This window comes from Poecilia reticulata, linkage group LG9 (genome assembly GCF_000633615.1).
Source record: "Poecilia reticulata strain Guanapo linkage group LG9, Guppy_female_1.0+MT, whole genome shotgun sequence".
NCBI classification, from domain to species: Eukaryota; Metazoa; Chordata; class Actinopteri; order Cyprinodontiformes; family Poeciliidae; genus Poecilia; species Poecilia reticulata.
In genome coordinates, this window is record NC_024339.1 from 23,518,920 (window position 1) to 23,538,536 (window position 19,617).

At 41.2% G+C, this 19,617-nt stretch overlaps 2 protein-coding genes across 2 annotated transcripts in view; one reads left to right on the forward strand and one right to left on the reverse strand.

Moving 5' to 3' along the window:
* Nucleotides 1-1,925, reverse strand: part of setbp1 (SET binding protein 1) — a 51,210-nt gene extending 49,285 nt beyond the window's left edge. The window contains exon 1 of the mRNA XM_008418821.2: nt 1,021-1,925. The gene's annotated coding sequence lies outside the window, so the exon portion shown is untranslated. The remainder of the gene's footprint in view (nt 1-1,020) is intronic.
* Nucleotides 1,926-12,804: 10,879 nt separating this feature from the next.
* cdk7 (cyclin-dependent kinase 7) lies at nt 12,805-18,481 on the forward strand. The gene is made up of 12 exons (XM_008418823.2): nt 12,805-12,950; nt 13,119-13,178; nt 13,260-13,293; nt 13,373-13,440; nt 13,552-13,620; nt 15,068-15,178; nt 15,260-15,378; nt 16,287-16,386; nt 16,466-16,552; nt 16,633-16,782; nt 17,450-17,588; nt 18,120-18,481. Exons 1-12 carry the CDS (start codon nt 12,834-12,836, stop codon nt 18,146-18,148), a joined length of 1,083 nt encoding a protein of 360 aa, XP_008417045.1. The 5' UTR covers nt 12,805-12,833; the 3' UTR covers nt 18,149-18,481.
* Nucleotides 18,482-19,617: the final 1,136 nt, after the last annotated feature.

Genomic DNA, 19,617 nt, shown 5'->3' on the forward strand with positions numbered 1-19,617 from the left:
GATAGTTGGAAGAAGTTGCAGGCTAAAACTTTCTAAACTTTCAACATGCAAAATACCATGTGGGGTTGAAAACTAACACTGAACCTGCCCCCAAACATATCCTCCTTGTGGTGAAACATGGCGGAGGTAGCGTCATGCTGCAGGGATGCTTTTCTTTGGTTACCCTTACTGGAGTTACAAACAGAGCCATCCCGGAAAAAGAAAACCTGACTGAGGCTGCAAGATATTGCAGACTAAGGACAAACTTCAACAACAAGGCTGACCACACAGCAATTTAGATCAAAGCATGCGTTAGGGTGGCCTAGTCAAAGTCCAAACCTTAGTTCAACCGATATTCTGCAAAGTAAAAACAAATTCGGAGCCATCTTTGCAAACTAAAAGCATCGCAAAGATGTGGAAAGACGACTTCCAGGCGTTTGAATTTCTGGAATCTTTAACACACACAACAACAAAAATCTCAAAAACGTAACGCCACAACAACACATCAAAACCCATAGAGCCCAAATCAGTTCGGTACAACTTACCCCAAAAAAGTAACAAACACCCCCCGCCCCTGCACAATGTGACGGATTACCAATGTCAAATGAAGACGCAGGAGGCAGAGCCCAGCAGGAAAATATCTGATCTAGCAGCGGTTTTTGATGAGTGAGGTGAACCTTTCCTCCTGTGTCGGTAGAGAGAAGACCTAATCAAAGCCGCACAAGCGCCAAGGTGCTACCCAGCGATAACAAGCGCTGCCTCCCTGGGTGATACAGCCTTGTTTGGGTTGCCTACGTGCGTGAATCTGCCCGCTTATTTTGTGGGCATGTGACTGCAAGCATTCTCAGCGCGCTCGCTGCGAGGAGCAGCACTCCCGCACTTAGACGAGCTGTGAACCTGAAGGCGCACACGACTCTCGCTTCAGATCTGCGTGCAAAACAAGAAACACTTTCAAACAGCAGCACGGGCACTGCCGACATGGACAGAGGAAGAGGTGCGTTCAGGTGCGGGAATGTGCTCAGCCAAGCGGGGGCTACTTACCCATGTCTAATGTTGTCACACAGTCGGCTCTAACGTGTGAATATTTCATCAAGATCATTTACAATCCATTTAGCCAAGACACGTTTTTTACACAAGCGACGGATGGGATGACAGCCTCCCGGGGAGCTGTCAAACGGTGCCGGGGAGTAAATGTGGATGGATTTTTCTCTGACAGAAAACCCCGGGGAAAATGGCGTCAACAGCGCTTTGGAAAGAGAGGAGCGAGGGGGGTGGGGGGGGGATAGGACTTGCGGGCGATCCGATGAGAATCAAGGTTGCAAAAAAAAAAAAAATAGAGATTAAGAAGAAAAGAAAAAAAAGAAGAAAAATCCAGCAGGAAACTTGGCGGTCGTGTCCAGGTTCTGCCAGAAAGGAGAACCGATCGGGGTCTCCTGCAGGCGGGAGCAGCCGGAGAGCCGCAGCGGTGCAGAGAGCGTGTCCCGGTGCCTTGCGGGATCGCTGGTGAGTCGGCGCTGAGATCCCTCGCAAATCCGCTACTCGGCTGGAAGGAGGGGAGGAGGAGGAGGAGGAGAGGAAGAAGAAGAAGGAGAAGGAGGGGGAGCAGCTCTGTTACTGCAGTCAAAACAAGCAGCCCGCATCCGACTACAAGCCAAAAAATCCAAGCGAGGGGGGAAAAGATTTTCTGCGACAACAGAGCGCGCTTTGAGCCGTGTCCGTGCAGCGGAGGACCGGGGAGCCGAGGCTGCACACCGCGGGTTAGCTCGCTTTAGGTCGCCGGCTGCACTGGATCAAGGCTTTCTTTCGCTCTCTGAGCCTGTGTGCCTCTCTCTCTCCCTCTCTCTCTCTTTGCTTTTCCAATCGGTGAATGTCAGGTCCCGGAGCCTGGTGTCTGGTAATGATCTCACCCAGCAGACTGGAAGCTCTGGCCAAGCTGAGCCGACCAGAGGAGAGGAGGAGGAGGAGGAGGAGGAGGAAGAGGAGAAACAGGAGGAGCGAGATCGCCTCCTTCTGGCTGCAACCAGCCTCTGCACGTCCCTCGTTTCTGTGTCCACCTGCTTTTCATCGGTTTTCTCCAAGGGGGACAGCTTATAGAGACATTCTGATAGTTTAATGTAATGTAAATGAGAGGTGTGGGGCTCAAGCTTTTTTCTGCACACGCAAAACATGCATCTACGGAAAGGCTCTGAGTAAGTGCTGGTCATAGAAAAAATATTACTTCAGATGGTTAATTTGTATGAATGAAAATAGCAGAGTAAGGAAGTTAAAAACGTACATGTTTAAAGGAGTAATTATGATTGGAGAAAAATATTCTGGCTTTGAATTTCATAAATTGATCGAAAATAGTGAAACAATTTGATTATGCCAAATAAATTAATTGTTCTAGCATTCTCAAAAAGAAAAGGTCAGCAATTTAGTAAATTTATTAAACTCTTTTGAACTTTTCAGCATTTTCTCTCATTACAACCATAAATCTAAATGTATGTTATATGAATGCTATAAACTATGGAGGAGAAAGGGGCCCATAGTATCACAGAACCTCCACTATACTTAACAATGGGCATTTGTTTGTTGCTGAAAAGCTGAAAATCAGTGATTGAACTGAATCCTGTTTTACTCCTTACCCCTGATCCTCGTCCATCAACAAAACCTTTTTGAGGTGTGCAGCTTTATAGCTGATAAAAACGTATTTTAAGGAGTTAATGGACAGATGCTGAAAATGTGATGCAAAGTTGAATTGCAAAAATGTTGAAGGCATTCTCATTCAGCCATCCGGTTCTCAGCTTGTCCAGGGACTTGTTGATTAAAGAAATCGCTAAATCATATTTTGCTGAAAGGACAACAGCATGTCCTGGACAGAAGAGAGTCCAGACGGCAAACCATCCTGCAGTTCAGAGCAGATTAAACATCACAAAGCAAAACAGACCACCACTGGTCTACAGTGGACTTATAACGTGATAATAGACTCATATCTTTGGAGAAAATCCTCTCTCCTCCAAACAAATACAAACAGGATTAACTAAATGTTTCAACTTCACTCCCTTCAGGGAGACCACAAAACAGACCTTTGATGAGTGATAACAAATCTTGACTATCTATGTGTGCGTACGCTAGGGAGGCGTTTTGACCTTAAAACCTCCTGACTTAGCCTAAAAATAAAATGATCACCTTTGTCTTAACAGGAAATAGTTTGCACTCCTGGGATGACGTGCAGCATCAGTGCACTTCCTTCCAATTTATCTCGTGTGCCCAGTAAGACAGAAGCTGCAACATCTCACATCGCCCACACGTTTTATTCAGAGTAAAACAAGGTGGGCGTTCGCGTGGGGCTGAGCTGGTGAATGGAGGGAGACTTGAGAGGCTCTGTTGATGCGTGGGTGTTGTGTGCATGCATGTGAGTGCCGGTGATTTCCCCTTAATATGTCAGAATTTTAAAAAAAATAAAAAAGGAGGATGGAAAACTCAACATCAAATCACCGTGAGCGAGCCGCAGTTGTTCCGCCGCCTCATCGCTATCAGAGCTTCAGTTTGTATCATGGTCCCATGCAAAACCTGACCTTCCCTGCGTTGGAAACCTACTTCAGCACTGACGAGCCATGCAAATGACCTCACACGACCTTTTTTCTCCCTTGGTGAGCCACAGTTACAAGCAGTTCCTCAGCCCAGCCCTGTGCATGTATGCGTGTGTTTGTGCAGAACGCCCACAGAGAGATGTTTCATTAGGGTGGAGGCTCTTTGAAGTCAGTAGTAGGTAAACACTCGACTGCAAGCTTGTAGTTAAAAATCTGCAGTGCCATCAGCAGCCCGTGTGCTGATACTTTTCACTTCCCCTGCTGAGTTACACCAGATTCACAAACCTAGTGTTTGTGTGCTCTGATTCAAAAGAAGTGTTTTCACAGCAGTGTCACAGCTTTCTGCAAATTTCACTAAATGTTCTATTTATAAATACGTGACCGATTTTGAATCCCTTTAGATACTTATTTCACTTCCTTATTTATGAATTGTGCCAATAACATTCATTAAATGGCATATATCTAACATTTCTCCACATTTCTATATTGCGTTAGAGCCTCGGGGGTTTAGTAATGGTTTTAATTATAGTCTATGAAGTAAATACTTGTCATACTCTAATCACAAAAACAACCAGGACATACACTGGAAATTTTGTCAATTTTTGTTTGGAATTATTCTGTTTAGCTTAGTTCCTCGTGTTTCCCTTTTATGTTTACCAGACATTCCTTTTCAGTTTTCCATCAGTTCTCTGTATTTCCCTGTTTTTCCCCAAACCTGCAACTTGCAGTCAGTTAGACCCGCCTGAGCGCCGATTCAGTAATCTCCCTCCTCTGTGTTTATCCTTCGATTTGCTTTCAGGTTTTGGCATGTTTGTACTTCCATTGTATACTCCTTCCATGGTGCTGGACATAATAATGTTACCCGTTCACTATGATTCCTCCTCCTGGTTGCGTTCAGGTGTTCTTTCACTGTGATAAATACCGAATCACCCTGAAACAGTGAAAAGGTAGTGAAAGTGATGTGGGGATGCTTTTCTTCAGCAGGGATAGAGAAGCTGGTGAATGGAGCTCAATATTGGCCAATGCTGGAAGAAAGTGCAGCCAGAGCAACAATGGAGTGGTTCAAATTAAAGCACATCCTTGAGTTAGAAGTGACAAAGTAAAGGTCCACTCTTTGTCAACTGGGAATCTAAGGCATGACATGAAAACTGTACTGGCACCAGTTATCCATTCTGTCTGAGTTTGAGCTATTTCACCAACAAGAAAGGCAACATTTTCCTTCCTGTGGAAGTGCAAAACTGGTAGGAAAATACCCCAAAAGACATGTGTAATGATTGTAGCTAAATGTGCTTCTACAGAGATGAGGCTTGGCACCAAATACAGGTAAAGTTCAGCCTTTTCAAAGTCTCACATGTAATAAATGTGTCCTTTGTATACCAGTTCACAATTATGCGCTAATTGTGTGTTTTCTATCACATTCAATCCATGTGAAGTGCTGTATATTGAAGTTTGTGGTCATGACATAACCAGGGTATCATTACTTTTGCAAATCACTGCACTGCGCATTGTGTTATGATCTATATGTATATTTGTGAATTTTACTACTTCTTTCACAAGAGCCTGATGTCTAAAAATAACTAATGATAATTTTTTTAAATGGCGGCATTTAAAATTGCTCCTAAGTTCTGGAGCCTTAGGGGTTCTGAAACTATTTTAATTATGTCAAATAAATTAAGTCATTTGTTCCAATATGTTCATAAAACCAGCCACGGGGATTTGACTTCAAATTAATACCACATTTAAATTTAGGTTGATTTTTATCATTTTGAAAAGAACTCTGAAATATCTTGCAGAATAGCAAATCGTGTGAGTCTGTGTGTGTGTATCATCACATGCATTGATCTGGTATGTGTGTGAAAGCACAAAGAGACCCCAGAGATCGAGGGGTCAACAGCTGCTCCCTAACAACCAATCAATGGCAGTGTATCAGCAGAGATTACCCTCTCAGAAATACACACACACAGACACACGAAGAAGGCCCTCTGCTCTCCAATCTGCTGCCATGGATACCGGATCCAGGAGGGCCGAGAGGGAGCCGTTTTCAGCCTAAACTGTAAATATTGAATTATGAGGAAGACCAGGAAAGGAGAAGCCTTCCTGCCTGAGCGATCCAAATATCTGGATAATCTTTTCATCTCTATTCAACGCTACAGGAAATCTGGTGCATCATTCATCGCTCGTCAGGTTCAGCATCAAAAATAAATAAAAGATTCAGTCATTCATCTAAGTGGCCTTACTCCCTCATCTCTCTTTCCGCCTTTATTCCACAAGAGGGATACATGCAAAAAAAAAAAATGTTTCTTTCATTTAATGTGCAACTCATAAAAGGGAATTCAAGCGTTCAAAGCTCCCTATGAAAGGCTGAAGTTTTTACTTTACAACAAAGTATCAGCAGACTGAAGGAGATGGGAAGATTAGGAGGAAGTGAGGGGGAAATTACCTAACTATTAATAAATGCTCTGAGTGGGGCCGGTGGAGAAAAGTGATGGAAGGAAACGCGAGTGAATGTCAATAGTAGGTTTGTGGAAAGACAAGAACAGCAGAGACAGCAGGAGATGAAATAACTCTGATATTAATGGCAAAGTAGCAACTCCTGACAGGACTGAAGGGGAAGGAGAGTGGACGTGCCAACCTTGAGCTGACATTGTGAGCAGGAGAGACTCGCGTTCGTTCAATCAATGAGGGGGATTTTCTCAGGGAGTCCACTAATCTCACAGGGCAGCTGAGGGTTCATCAGAGCCGAGGGACCCCTGGGACCCGCAGAGGTAATGGGGTTAGCCGAGACAGAGACAGAGGAGCTGCGCTGATCTGAGAGTGCAGAAGGACGAGGTACCTTGGAAACGCAAGACCACGTGGTTGTGTGTTGCAAAACAAAATGAGATGCATGCATGACTGTGTGGGGTGCCAGGAGGAGCGAGGGCCATCCTGATAGAAGGAGAAGTTAATGGGACGTGTGACGAGGCTGATTGCGGAGCCCTTGCTGATCTGGAGGGGTTAATGAAGTAAATGGCTTCTTGGGTCGCACACCATTGAAGGCTGTCTCCGGCTGCAGACGCACACAGAAACACACAAAGGGACTCTTCTCCTTCATTTACCTTCCAAAGATAACAACGTTCTGCAGCCAAAAGCTGCAGCAAACATGTTGAGTGCTCTCATCATTTTAGACCCATCTTGAAGCACTGAGTGAAGGGAAACCAAGTATTGCTCAAGTAACATAAGTAGAAATCCAAAATAATAAATCTACATATTAGGTTATGACTATTTAATGCATAACACAGAGAATCAGTGTTAAACAAGCTTACTAAAATGCATTGAATCCTTTTAGGAGAGAAAACTTCCAGACATCTTCTTTACGGAGAAACTAGTGACACGGATAACTCAGGTGTAGTACTCACCATCTCCATTTGTGTGGTTTTTTTTTTTAAAATAAACTTTAATGTGAATTCAAAATATTCTAGCAGCCTTATTTACTTTCTCTGAAATCATCTGAGAGCCTCGTTTCTGCATTTGCCCTCAATGTGTTGATGAAAAGTTCAACCTTATTTCATTGTAAGAATATAATCAAGTATTTCTCACAGTTTGCAATGCTATCTAAAAAGCATAACTTAAGCCTCATCTATTATTCTTCCAGTATTTAATGGACTTCTCCATCTGTTCTACAGAAAAGTGCTTTTTCTTCATCAGTGGAGTGTTGTGCTGTGAGTGAGCATAGAGGCCATAGCTGTTGAACATTACTTATCTTTTTTAATAGAGAAACTAATCCTACTAATTCAAAGTGTTTCTGAAGCTCTCCACAGCTGATCTTTGACTCTTGGAAAAATCTAAATATTCTACAACAATACAGACGTAAAGTTCCCAGGAGAGAACCCTTTACTTTCCCCCACCTAAAATGTTTCTTATGAAATACTTTGACAATGAAAAACCTTTGTAGAGACAATCATTTAAGACTAAACCAGCAGGTTTCAGTAGTTTTTTTTGTTGTTGTTGTTTCTTTGGTTTTGGTACCTTCTCGACCCTCCTTTTTGTCCTGTTTATATAATTCTTTATATCAAGGTTATTGGACATTTCCTCTCATTTATATATGTGTTTTGTGACCAAAATGGGGTGTGAATGGCATGTAAAAAGCCCCATTAGAAATATATTTGCTGAGAAAACCTAGATGTTTCCCGTTCTTATTTGCCCCACTGTGTTCTCCTGTCATTTCTCTTTGCTTCTGCAACAACAACAACAACAAAAAAAAAAAAGACGACTAAGCCTCCATGACTTATTGGACAAACCGCAAGCTATTCAGAGCAGTTGATTAAAATAGCGCAGCTCCACAAGCAGTGTGTTGGCTTTTCTGGAGCTCTCAATTGGCCACATGTGCTTTGCATATGCAGCCAGACTCGAGGACACAGGCACACAGACAAAGGGACAGAAAAAGAAAATATCGCAAGACTTTGTTCTTCATTCAGGAGCTCAGAAAGAGATCATTTTAATGAGAACCATAATGAAGGATGCGGACCGGAACAGAAAAAACAATATTGACGAGGGCGCTCAGACAGCAACAAAGCCTTAAATGCAGTTGACTGTGGAGTCCCTGCTGGCTCTGTCTTTGTGAGGAGATGACACTGCACCCATCCCCCTGCTACTTATAGGGACATTATCATAATGTTGGCTCTATTTGAGATGAGCTATGAGAAGTGGGCTCATCTTGAAGTCCTCCACATGCCTGGTGCATGCTGAGGGAGGACAGTGCTGAACGGGGGTTGATGCCCTAATGGAAATTCAGCCTGACAGTTCTTGCATGTAACAAGGCAACACAGAACTGACAGCGCAGATTTGATGGATCTGTACATCGCTTGTAAACACACCGCAGCAAGGAAGATAAAGACCGTCCTTCTGCTGTCCCTCTGTTTTCTCATTGTCTCGTCACCGCAGACATCTGAGAGGAATGAAGAGGACAAAGTGAGCGACAGTGCAGAACACGGTTGAGTGTCGTGCAGTGGAGTTTCATAAATGTGGGTTTAAATCCCGGCTTACGTGCTGTCGCTCTCTCTGCAGACCCAAAAAGAGCAATGGATTCAATGTGTTGGCGGTTATTAGACCACTGAAAAAGGAATAATAAGCTTCTGAGAATCAGACGATGTTTGTCATAGCTTGTGCGAATCTTCACACCTCGCACATCCACCCTGCAACATCCTGTTGTGTTAGAGCCCTGCCTGTGGTCAAATACAGCTGCATGTCTCTCTCTCTTTCTGTGAGTGAGTGTGTGTGTGTGCGTGCATGTGTGAAAGAGTCAGAAAGAGAAACGAGGAAAACTCCCCAGATGAGAGAACACTGCCACTTCCCCCTGTGAGTGAAACGAAGACAGAAACATGCAGCAGGTGTATGAAACACAATGCTGAATCATTCATGGCTTACATGTCCAACAACGGGGTCAAAGTTGCGTTAAAAGCTTTTACAACTATCACTCCTGAACATGCCTCTTAAAAACATCAAAAATATTATAAGTATGACAGAAAAACTTATGTGAAAACAAAATCTGCTTTGCAAAGGAACAATTTGAAGCTATGGTTACGAACACTTTTTTTGTGTATGTCAGTGTGATGTAGTTAGTTTAAGGATTGTAGGGGCTAAAAACATAGACTAGGTTTTATCACAGCCTAGTCTATGTTAGGCTGTAATAAAGAGAAATTGCAAGAAATGCTAAATAAAACGTTATGAAATCTGTCGTGGTACGCACTCGAACAACTTCCTCTTTGAATAATCATAGCTGTAAGGTACAATGTCGGAAGCACCCATACACCACACACTCGCCCCTGCACACGTACTATGAAAAAAAAAAAGAAAAAAAACATCTGGCCTGCATTTGTTGTTTACTGTACATTGTGTGAACACTGTCCCATCTAAAGCAGCTTCCCAGCGGCAGGATGTGGTGGTGCGACACGTCCTCGCTCAACAACAACCACTTCCTATGAGTTTGATAAACAGCGTTGTGGTTTCACTCTCCTCCTGCCCTGTCGTACACGGGGGAGTACACATAGCACACCTCGGCTCGACAGCGCCACCATCTGCTCACGAGACCAGGAGAAACGAGACTGACAAGTGTCCTGAAGTATTAGGTACTTTGGAACAGCTCACATGCCCTTTGAATTTTATCGGATTTGGTCACAAATTTGTGAGTATTTCTGTGGGATTTTACATGACACACCAACACTGAGCAGGGTTGGATTGTGGACTGAAAAACGAGAACAGAGCCTGAAAATTAAAAATATATAAAAAAAATTAAAAGATGTGTTAATTGGTCACAAGTAATTGAATAAAGGTTGTCAAACTGAACTGATTTACTTTTGTTTCACTAATAAATCTAATAAATTAACTTGTATGAACTTCATTTGATTACTTATGACCAATTAATGCAATGTTTTTAAGTTTGATTGTGGTTTTCACAATTCCTGTTCATTTGTGCATTTGCTATCCAGCCCAACTCAGGGGTAACTGAGTAAAGAGGGATGAACACAAATGCACGCCACACTTCTCAGATTATTCTCAGACAACAACAGCCTCACGTCAATTAACAATCAGAGGAAATTAATGTGTCACATTTATCTTAAATCTAAAAGGATCTGAGTTACAGCCACTGCAGAACAACAACATTACACTTTAGTTCACTCTCTGTGTTTCTGAAGGTTGATGATTTGGTGGCAGAAAAGACTGGAGCGCTGCTTCTCCTTTTTTATTTTTTATTTTTTCCCCCTGTCTTCTCTCCTCTTCTCGGTTGCATGGGCACATACTGTCAGTCACATCTGTGAGCTGTCAGACCCAGAACATGCATACATCTGAAGCGGGGTGGAGGGAAAAGGGGTGCATTAGGCATGCTGATCCTTCACACTCCCCTTGTCAAACTTAACATTTAAATGAAAGTCAGTGGCGAGTGTTTAGAAAGTGTGAGTGTGCAGGCTGTGTTTGTGTGAGTGTGTGAGGAAGGAGACAAGTAGGGTCAAAGGAGAGGAGGCATGCCTAATCCTGTGGGATGTGGTGGTATTTTACTGTGAATGGGGATGGGATGTAGAGATGTGCTCAGTGGTGCATGGATCACAAAAACTTCCTAACTGACAGAACGGAGTCCTGGGGGACCATTGTCAAAACTGGTGAAAGGAGAGAAATGACAGGAAAAAGGCAAACTATCAGCAACATGATTCCATTATGCTAGTAAAATGATTGAGAACTGAATGGGGAAACATTTTAATTGACGTTTACATTTCTTTGTATGAACAGACCTAAATTTTCAAGTTTCATAAAATTTCCGTATGGGTTCCACAAGCATCGATCTGTCATGTCAAGCATCCATCCAGTTTCTTTTCCTGCCTCATCTAAGGTCAAAGGGGGCTGGGTGCCTAAGTGCAGGAGGCAGGGAGCAGGAGCAGATCTCAGAGTTTTGGTTTATGCTGGACCTATAAAAAGAGATCTAAAGACTCATATCAAAGTCATATGATTGTACTGATTAATGTTTATTTTATTTTTAATGCATGTTCTTAGAGTGTTATATTATGCTCTTTAGGTATTGTAGAAAATTTGTTTGGCGAATAACAGTAAGTAAATCACATTGGTGAACTGTGTTCTCATTCTGTTTGACCAATGGGTATGTAACATTACTTTGCGCTGCTTTTAGTGACTTTTTTACACAAGTTGTCTGCAATTACTTGTCTTGTTCACTTATGACTCTGCGTGTGAAGACACAAAAGGTGTCAAAATGTTGGTCTCCTTCAAGTTTGTTCAATAAAAATAAAAACTGACCCATGACCTCCCATCATTTCCAGTTTTGTAAACTGGTTGCCCTTTAGCAGTGCAGCATCTGATTCAGCCAATGTTTATCTGAAGATACCTCTCACAATTTTATTCAACACAGAGGAACATCAGCCAAGGATCACACTAAAATTGTTGGCCAGCATGTAAAATCTGTGTGGGGTGGAAAACTAACTCTGTGTCACACCTTGAATACATCACCCCCTCTGTGAAACACGGTGGTGGCACCCCATGCTATCAGCATGCAACTCTTCAGCAGGGAAAGGGAAGTTGGTAGATTGACCTTTTCTTCTGTCCTTTGTAAGGAAAGGGTAAACTAAGTATCCCAGTCTAACACATGAAGTGCCTGAATTCATTTTTGCAACACTTTGACACCAAGTTAAATAAAAACAACATGGGAGATTTCCACATTGTGAAAGAAAGCGGATGGGGAGGATAACAACAGTGACTGTAACGACAAGAAATTTCTGATAAAATTACAGTAAAAGTAATGGGCCATGAGCCGGCAGGACTGTGTGTCCAAAACTTATCAAGCAGCACTAGAGGCCTTGATAATCAGGGCATGCAGAGAGAAAAATGGCAAAAACATCACATCTCTCCTTCCAAAAGGTCTAAAGTGCATCATGAAGTAGACTCAAATGAAACCGTTTTCACTTTTCGCCTGACTTTAAACACGACTATGAATCAGAAAATGCCATAACTCACAAAAGGTAAACGAAAGAAACGCAAGCAAAAATCTGAGATAAAACTGTGTAGATTACTGCATCATGGTTCCCCTAATGAATGTCGTTTGGACAGAGTAATTAATCACAGCATCAAACATAAAAAACAAGACTTTTTTTTTCTGCTACTTCTTTAGATGGTTTCTGAAATGTTCTGTGAGACTTTGTAATAGACCAGAGTGTTAAATCATATTTAGTTAATTGCATTTGTCACAGATAGACTCATTTCAAGTAAAGTAGAACTGAGGAACCACAACCCAACAGATAAACAATATAGAGACTTTCAAATAATGTTGCTTTGGAGAAGAAAAACCACAAGCAAATTAACAGACAATATAAGTATATTTACTATACAATTAAAATAATATTAAAGTTAAGATTTTTCTTTCCCCTGACATTCTCAGTTCACCTGACCTATAATAGTAAGTCAAAGTGTCATGTCTTTTAGGTGCAGTATGTGCAGAACTTCACTACAACAAAGGTTACATACATGAACATAGTCAACCTGATGAAAATATATTTTTCATAAAATGCAATATTTTCTGAATAAAATATTTTATTTTCCAAAAGATGTTGAGTTTTTTCGTGGCTTTGTTGTGTGGCTATGAGAACTGTTTTTTTTTTTTTCAATAACAGCTTTCAGAAAACTAAAGTTACTTAACATCAAGTTCCCACTGATTGTATGACGAATATAACCAGGAGGTGGCGCAGTTGGTACTTTTAAACAGCCTGAGTTAACCCGGTAGTAGAAGAAAACAGCAGCGGACCTTTAATGGGACAGGAAGTGTGTGTCGATGAAGCGGCGAGACTGTTAGCTCTCATTATGGCGATGGATGTAAAAACTAGAGCCAAACGATACGAGAAGCTGGACTTCCTCGGCGAGGGTCAGGTAGGAAGAGGAACACTGTATCAGTTCAGGCATTATCTCACAGGTTTATTGCTTTTCGTGTTGCTTTGTCGGCTTACAAAGGAGCATGATGACTATCCTTAGCTGGTTGCTAATGTCAACAAAGCCAGAAATTGTGAGCATATGCTGTTCTCCTTTTCCGCTCTGCAGTTCGCCACCGTATACAAAGCCAGGGATAAAGTGACTGACACGATAGTTGCAATTAAAAAGGTACAATCACAGCCTGCACTGTTAAGCTTTTGCAGTAATTTCAGCTTAATAACAGCAGACATGTTTTCATCCTTCTCTCAGATTAAGGTCGGACACAGAACCGAGGCCAAAGATGGTGAGTTGTGGGCTCCAGTAATCTTCTCCAACACTGACCTCGTCCTGCAGGTTATTTCACTGCAGGTTTGTTTTTGCAGGTATAAACCGGACTGCTCTCAGGGAGATCAAATTACTCCAGGAGCTGCATCATCCAAACATCATAGGGGTAAAAAAATWAAAAAAAAAAATTTGTTTTTAAGTCAGAGTAGATGTGTCCAAACATTTGAGGTGTGCTGATGAATGGGTTTTTTTGTGTCTTTAATTTAATATCCTGTAGCTGTTGGATGCATTTGGACATAAATCAAACATAAGCTTGGTGTTTGACTACATGGAAACGGACCTGGAGGTGAGACTTGTCTCATTTTTAATTATTTTGTTGAACCAATTTTATCCGTTTAAATTAATTGAAGACATTTAGAGAAATTGCTTTCATTTTTTTGTTCTTAGTTAGAGGAATATGTTTAATCTACATTGAACATTTAAATACATTTCTAGTTATTTCAACACAGTGCGTCAAGGTGGAAGGAATCTTTTCCGGTTTTCCACATTTATTGCAAAGTATTGGACAGTATATCATCATATATTTGCCTTAATGTAAAACAGAAAAGCTGCAATTTATACCAACTCTACTGCACAATTTTTTCCCTGAACGATTTCTGAACAGTCTCAGTCTATCTTCCTCATAACTAAGGACAAAGTGTAAGCAGGCTTATTTCAGCCAGCTGATCAGCAGTGCTCTGAATGAAGAAGGGGTTGCTCTACACTCCAACTAACTAGAAAAACACCAGCATGGAAACACTAAGATACGAAACAGTTTTGAGACGTGGCACACACAAAACTGAGTGTTTACGTGAAGGAAAATAATTCAAACCATCACGTCTGCATGTGAAAAAAGTCATTACCCATAAACCTAATAACTGGTTAGTCCAGCCTCAGCAGCAACAACTGCAATCAAGCGTTTGCGATGACTTGCTGTGAGTCATCGCAGAAAGAAATTTAGAATTGGGACCAGATGTTGCGGTGGAGTCACGTCTGTGTTAAAGTTTGTAAAAGAACTTCAAGTTCTATTTTTTTACTCTTTCTCTTTGATAATCATGGAAAAAACACCTAAGAGCTTCAGTTATGTGAAGAGCTTTTATGTCTATTTCCTCATCATTGAAAAAAGATGGAAACATTGAATGTGAGATTAGCTCACATTTAAGAGTAGCAATTAAAACATAAGTGTGATGATAAAGACCACGGGCATGAATACACCTTGGCATTTTGTATTTTCAGTCCTCCATTAACCTTTTTTTTTTTTTTTTTTTTTTTTTTTTGTACCGAGGCTCCAGATGGGCGGTGATCACTAATGCATTTAGACTTTAAGTGAGGGGCGCAAGATAAACATGTTTGAAAGAAAATCAATATCGCTCTGGTCTCGGCTCTGGAAATAAATTCATGCCATTAGCGGCTGGTGGGCAAAAGACGGTGAGGAGAGGAGAGGGGAGGCTGACGTACGGCGCTCCATGTTTTTCGCTATGGCTAATGGACTGTTTCAATAGCGTATATCCTCACTGTTATTTTTTAATTACTGATAACATTATACCACTGGCTAGAATAACAGTCGCTCTGAGAGCAGATATGCCTGCAGATGGTTAGGTTGGTGTAAAGGTAAACTAGAACCGTTCTGTTTTTTGTCCTCAAACTTATTTCCTCCAGGTTTTACTTTGTTTTTATCTTTCTTTTTTTTGTTGATCATTTGTCCAGATCCAGCTCTGATTTTGACTTATGGTTCATTTTTTGTTGTTGTTCAGGTCATCATCAAAGACACCAGCCTCGTCTTAACTCCAGCCCACATTAAAGCCTACATCCTCATGACGTTACAAGGTTTGGAGTACATGCACCAACACTGGGTCCTGCACAGAGTAAGAAAGCAGAAACAGGCCTGTCAAAAGCACACGTTTGATCCTGTGTGTATTTACTGTTTTTTATGTTTTCATCTCCAGGATCTGAAGCCCAATAATCTGCTGTTAGACGGGAACGGAGTGTTGAAGTTGGCTGATTTTGGTTTGGCCAAAGCTTTTGGCAGCCCCAACAGAGTCTACACACATCAAGTTGTTACCAGGTCAGAGATGTTGTGCTAACACACAAAGAACAACTAAAAGTTACACATTTCAGGGATTTATTTATTTTTCCTCAGAAAATAGCATATATTTTATCAACTAAAAAATGTCTTCAAATTACAGGAATTTCAGCTGACCTTCATATTTTGGATAAACACCCAGAAAGGAGCAAATTACAAAGATTGCATTGTGTTTTTTTTACTGAATATGTAGCATTAATACTCACTTTGTCACTTTGTTGTGTTAGAGTCCCAAGTATATTTTTAGTGAAAGACCAAAACAAAGTAGAGCTGGGTACTAATTCTCATCGATAAAGAAAATGTGGTTTTCAAAACCTTTTTATGAAAAACAATGTGGAACACGCTATGTGCTTATATATTTAGCTCTCTTTGAGTCAATGCAGGTACAGCCGTGACTCTTCGTTCAGGATGTTTCTCTGCCAGCTCTGCACATATAAAGACTGAAACCTTTTCAAAAGTGGATGGAGGGCATTCATGAATTTAAAGTCTTATCACAGATTTTCAGTTGGATTTGGGTCTAGACTTTGACTAGGCCATTGATGTATTGTTGCGGCTCTGGCTGAATATTTAGGGTTGTGAACCTTTGTCTTGTTTCAAGTCCTTTTGCATCCTCGATTGGTATCTAGTCTCATCAGCTCTGATCAGCTTCCCTGCTGAACCAAATTATTCCTCCAGCATGATGTTGCTGCCTCCGTGTTTCACCATAGGGGAGGTGTGTCCAGTTCGATTTGTGGTTTTGGTCTTATCTAGGCAGATTTACTGTTTCCCTCAACTGACGTGACAAATTTCAAGTAGGGCTTCTGGAAATACTTTGCTTTTCTCATCAATTCAACCCAAACTTGATAGTTGAAATGTAACCTTATTTTATCCTTTCCTTTTCTCTCCTCCAGGTGGTACCGCTCTCCTGAGCTCCTGTTTGGTGCCAGGATGTACGGTGTGGGCGTAGACATGTGGGCTGTGGGATGCATCCTGGCCGAGTTACTACTTCGGGTAGAGAATCCTCCCTTCACTTAATTTTTAATTATTATTTTCTTTTTAATCCCTATTCTGATTATCTTCTCTGCTGCAGATACCGTTTCTCGCTGGAGACTCGGATCTTGACCAGCTGACTAAAATCTTTGAAGCTCTTGGGACTCCCACAGAAGAGACGTGGCCTGTCCGTATCCATTCTTCTACATTTTTTCTTTTATTCGAAGTGTGAGAGCTTCAACATTTGTCTGCCGGATCTCCCTGCAGGGGATGATGAGCCTACCAGATTATGTCTCCTTCAAGATATTTCCTGGCACCCCTCTGGAGCACATATTTAGTGCGGCCGGAGACGATTTACTCGAGCTCCTGCAAGGCCTCTTCACCTTTAACCCATCAACGAGAACAACGGCCACACAGGTAAAGACAAAATACTCATGCAAATTAACTCTTCTCACTTGCATACTTTATAAAAAAGAAAAGCTGTACAAGTTTTAAAGTATTTTTTTCTCTCAACTAAAATAACTCTTTCCCCTCTCGCATATAAGGAAATAGATACATTTCAAAATAAAATGTTTTATCTTGTTTCTCTCTCCATTTTCTAGAATAAAGCCAACTACTAATGTGATGGATAATAGTAAAAATCAAACAAAAAGAATCCTCCTTACTGGAGATTTTCACTCAGTTATCAGTTTATAAATTAATGTCCTTTTTCTTTCCTCTGCAACTCCTCCCTCAAGTCCAGCAGAGCTCTGTCTCCCATAGCCGTTTAGTTTGTTGGCAGAACAACTTTACGGGAAACATTTTGTGTAGACCATATAGTTCATGCAGTCTGCTCTAACACTTTCAGACTGGATTTGTTTTACTGTGGCTCCTAATGTAAGAGTTGGCTTGGCTCATCTGCCACCAGTGGCTGCCAGGTTTTTCAGACTGAAAATCCTTTAGTACCTACTAGTAGGTACTAAAGGATTAGTACTAGTAGTTCATACATCCCTACTTAGGCAGAGCTATTCATTCGTTTTCCAAATTGTCTGTGTGTTGCTGTCTTTCTCCAGAGAGTTGACGGTGCTTTCCTCTTCTTCTCCAGGCTCTAAAGATGAGGTACTTCAGTAATCGCCCTGGTCCCACTCCTGGTGCCCAGCTTCCCCGACCCAACTCCTCAGTAGAGGCTTTGAGGGAGAAGGAAATAGTTGGACTCAAGAGGAAAACGGACGGCTTGGATACAAGTAAATAATAACTAACGTAGTCTAGTATTTGCGTTTTTACACCCACAAGCTGGGTTTAAATTTATTTGCTAAGAAGCTAACAATTTACTTGTGTTTCCTTTTTTTTTTTAAAAGGAACTTTAAGTTTTTTTGGACAGACCCTAAGACCTCATAAACCCTTGCACTTCTCACGGCCCACACACTAGTATAAATCTAATGGACCCTGACACTGGAACTAGCAATTCAGTGGGTGTTGGCTGTAATTACAGCCTCGGTTAGAAATGCAGAATATTCTGAAGCTGAGCATGCACATGAAGTTTAGTGGGAAGGTTTGCTTTAGTAGAGCAGAATGTTGGTGTTTCTGGGAGGTTCAAAGCTCCTGTGGTTTGGAAAATATTCGGGTTTGACTTCACGCTGTCTTCTGCAGCCTATATTACAGAGAGATTGTCGTAAGACTAATGATACTCTGCAGAGATTCAGCGTGGTGTTTTCTATATGTAGGAACAATATGTGGATACGTCGTTCGTGACATGACAATGTTTGTTTTTTCAGCTGTTATGAAGAAGAAGCTCATTTTCTGACCACGTGGGACCCGGTAAATCAGACGAAATCCATCGATTTCTCCCAGGATGCAACAGGAATCTCCTCCGGAAGCAAATAAAAACCCAGGTTTGGCCGAGTCTGGCTCAGATGAGACTACCTTTAGGACTTTTTAGTATTTATACGAGGATCGAGGCCTGATGTTAGCTCCAGATGTGCGCTGCTGAACTCAAGACGGGCTTTCACTGATAATTCAGCTGTGGAAGCCCGTTAGGATATTTCTATGTGTTACTTAAGAAAACACGAGTCTTATTCATGTCATGAATGTTTTATTTTTTATGTATTTCCAATAAAAGGTGTGAATACATCTCTGACATTTTGCATTTGGTTATCTCCACATGAAACTGTTAGTATTATTTATGAATGCGTACCATGTTGATGGTGTATGGGATATTTTAAAGCTTCTTGGCAGTTTTTTTTTTGTCAAATCAAACTCTTTTTAGAAAATGTTATTGTTGGTATTGTTAATTTGTGAATCATTTAGTCCAGCTTTAATCTGCTCTCCTAAAACTAGCTCCATAAACATGCCCCCTGTAACATCACATAAGATATAAAGCAAGATTTCTCTTTTGTAGCATTTTTTTATTTGCACATTTCTATTTTCTGTTTAATTTCAGACAACAGGTGCCTAGATTCACAAAGTTTTAAAGTCCCAGCATAGGATCATCAAGTGATTTTCTGAGCAGAGGGATTCGTGCATTGCAGAAAGAGTCTTCCTAGTGACGAAAGTCTTCATATAGTCAAAATAAAGCGTTGGCTTTTTATGGCAGCAAACACTGAAGTGTGTGGGAATGAGTCATATGACAGCTTTTGGCAAACGGCAACACATGGAGCTACGCTGGCAGCTTTATCAGTGTTGGCCATGTCAGGGAGGCTTCACAAACTGGCAACTTGTGGCAGCTCCAACACGACTCAAATGAGACACACAGCAAGGGTGGAAGATACCCTGATGCGCCACAATCCAAACAGACCAAAGGAAAGAAAATTAAAGATTTCATTTTTCTCTTTATGTTTCTCAAACTGGGAAGTGTTATGTAATGTCAACTTTTTTGAGCTTCATATCATGTTATGATGTTATTCCCTCATCAAAATCACACCTGGAGGAACATTGTTGTGACAGTGTGCTAAAGGCAGGGTAACAGAGCAGGAGCTTTTTTTTTTTTAAAGAAACAAGAGGCCAATTTCAAGGTGTCAAATTGCTAAGTGATATTTATTTTAGGCCATGTTTTATATGTAAGGCATTTTTATAACATCTGATGGTAATATAGTTACTTGATTGTGGCCCAAAGTACTTGTAAAATACATAATGCCTTCCTTTAATTGTCTGAAACTGAATGCCTTTAACTTTTGCCTCGGCTTACAGTTTTTTAATTAATGTTACCAATCCTAAGCTGCTGTTCTGTTAAAAATGCTGAAATTGGCCTCTTCCCTGATTAATTTCATAGGGTCA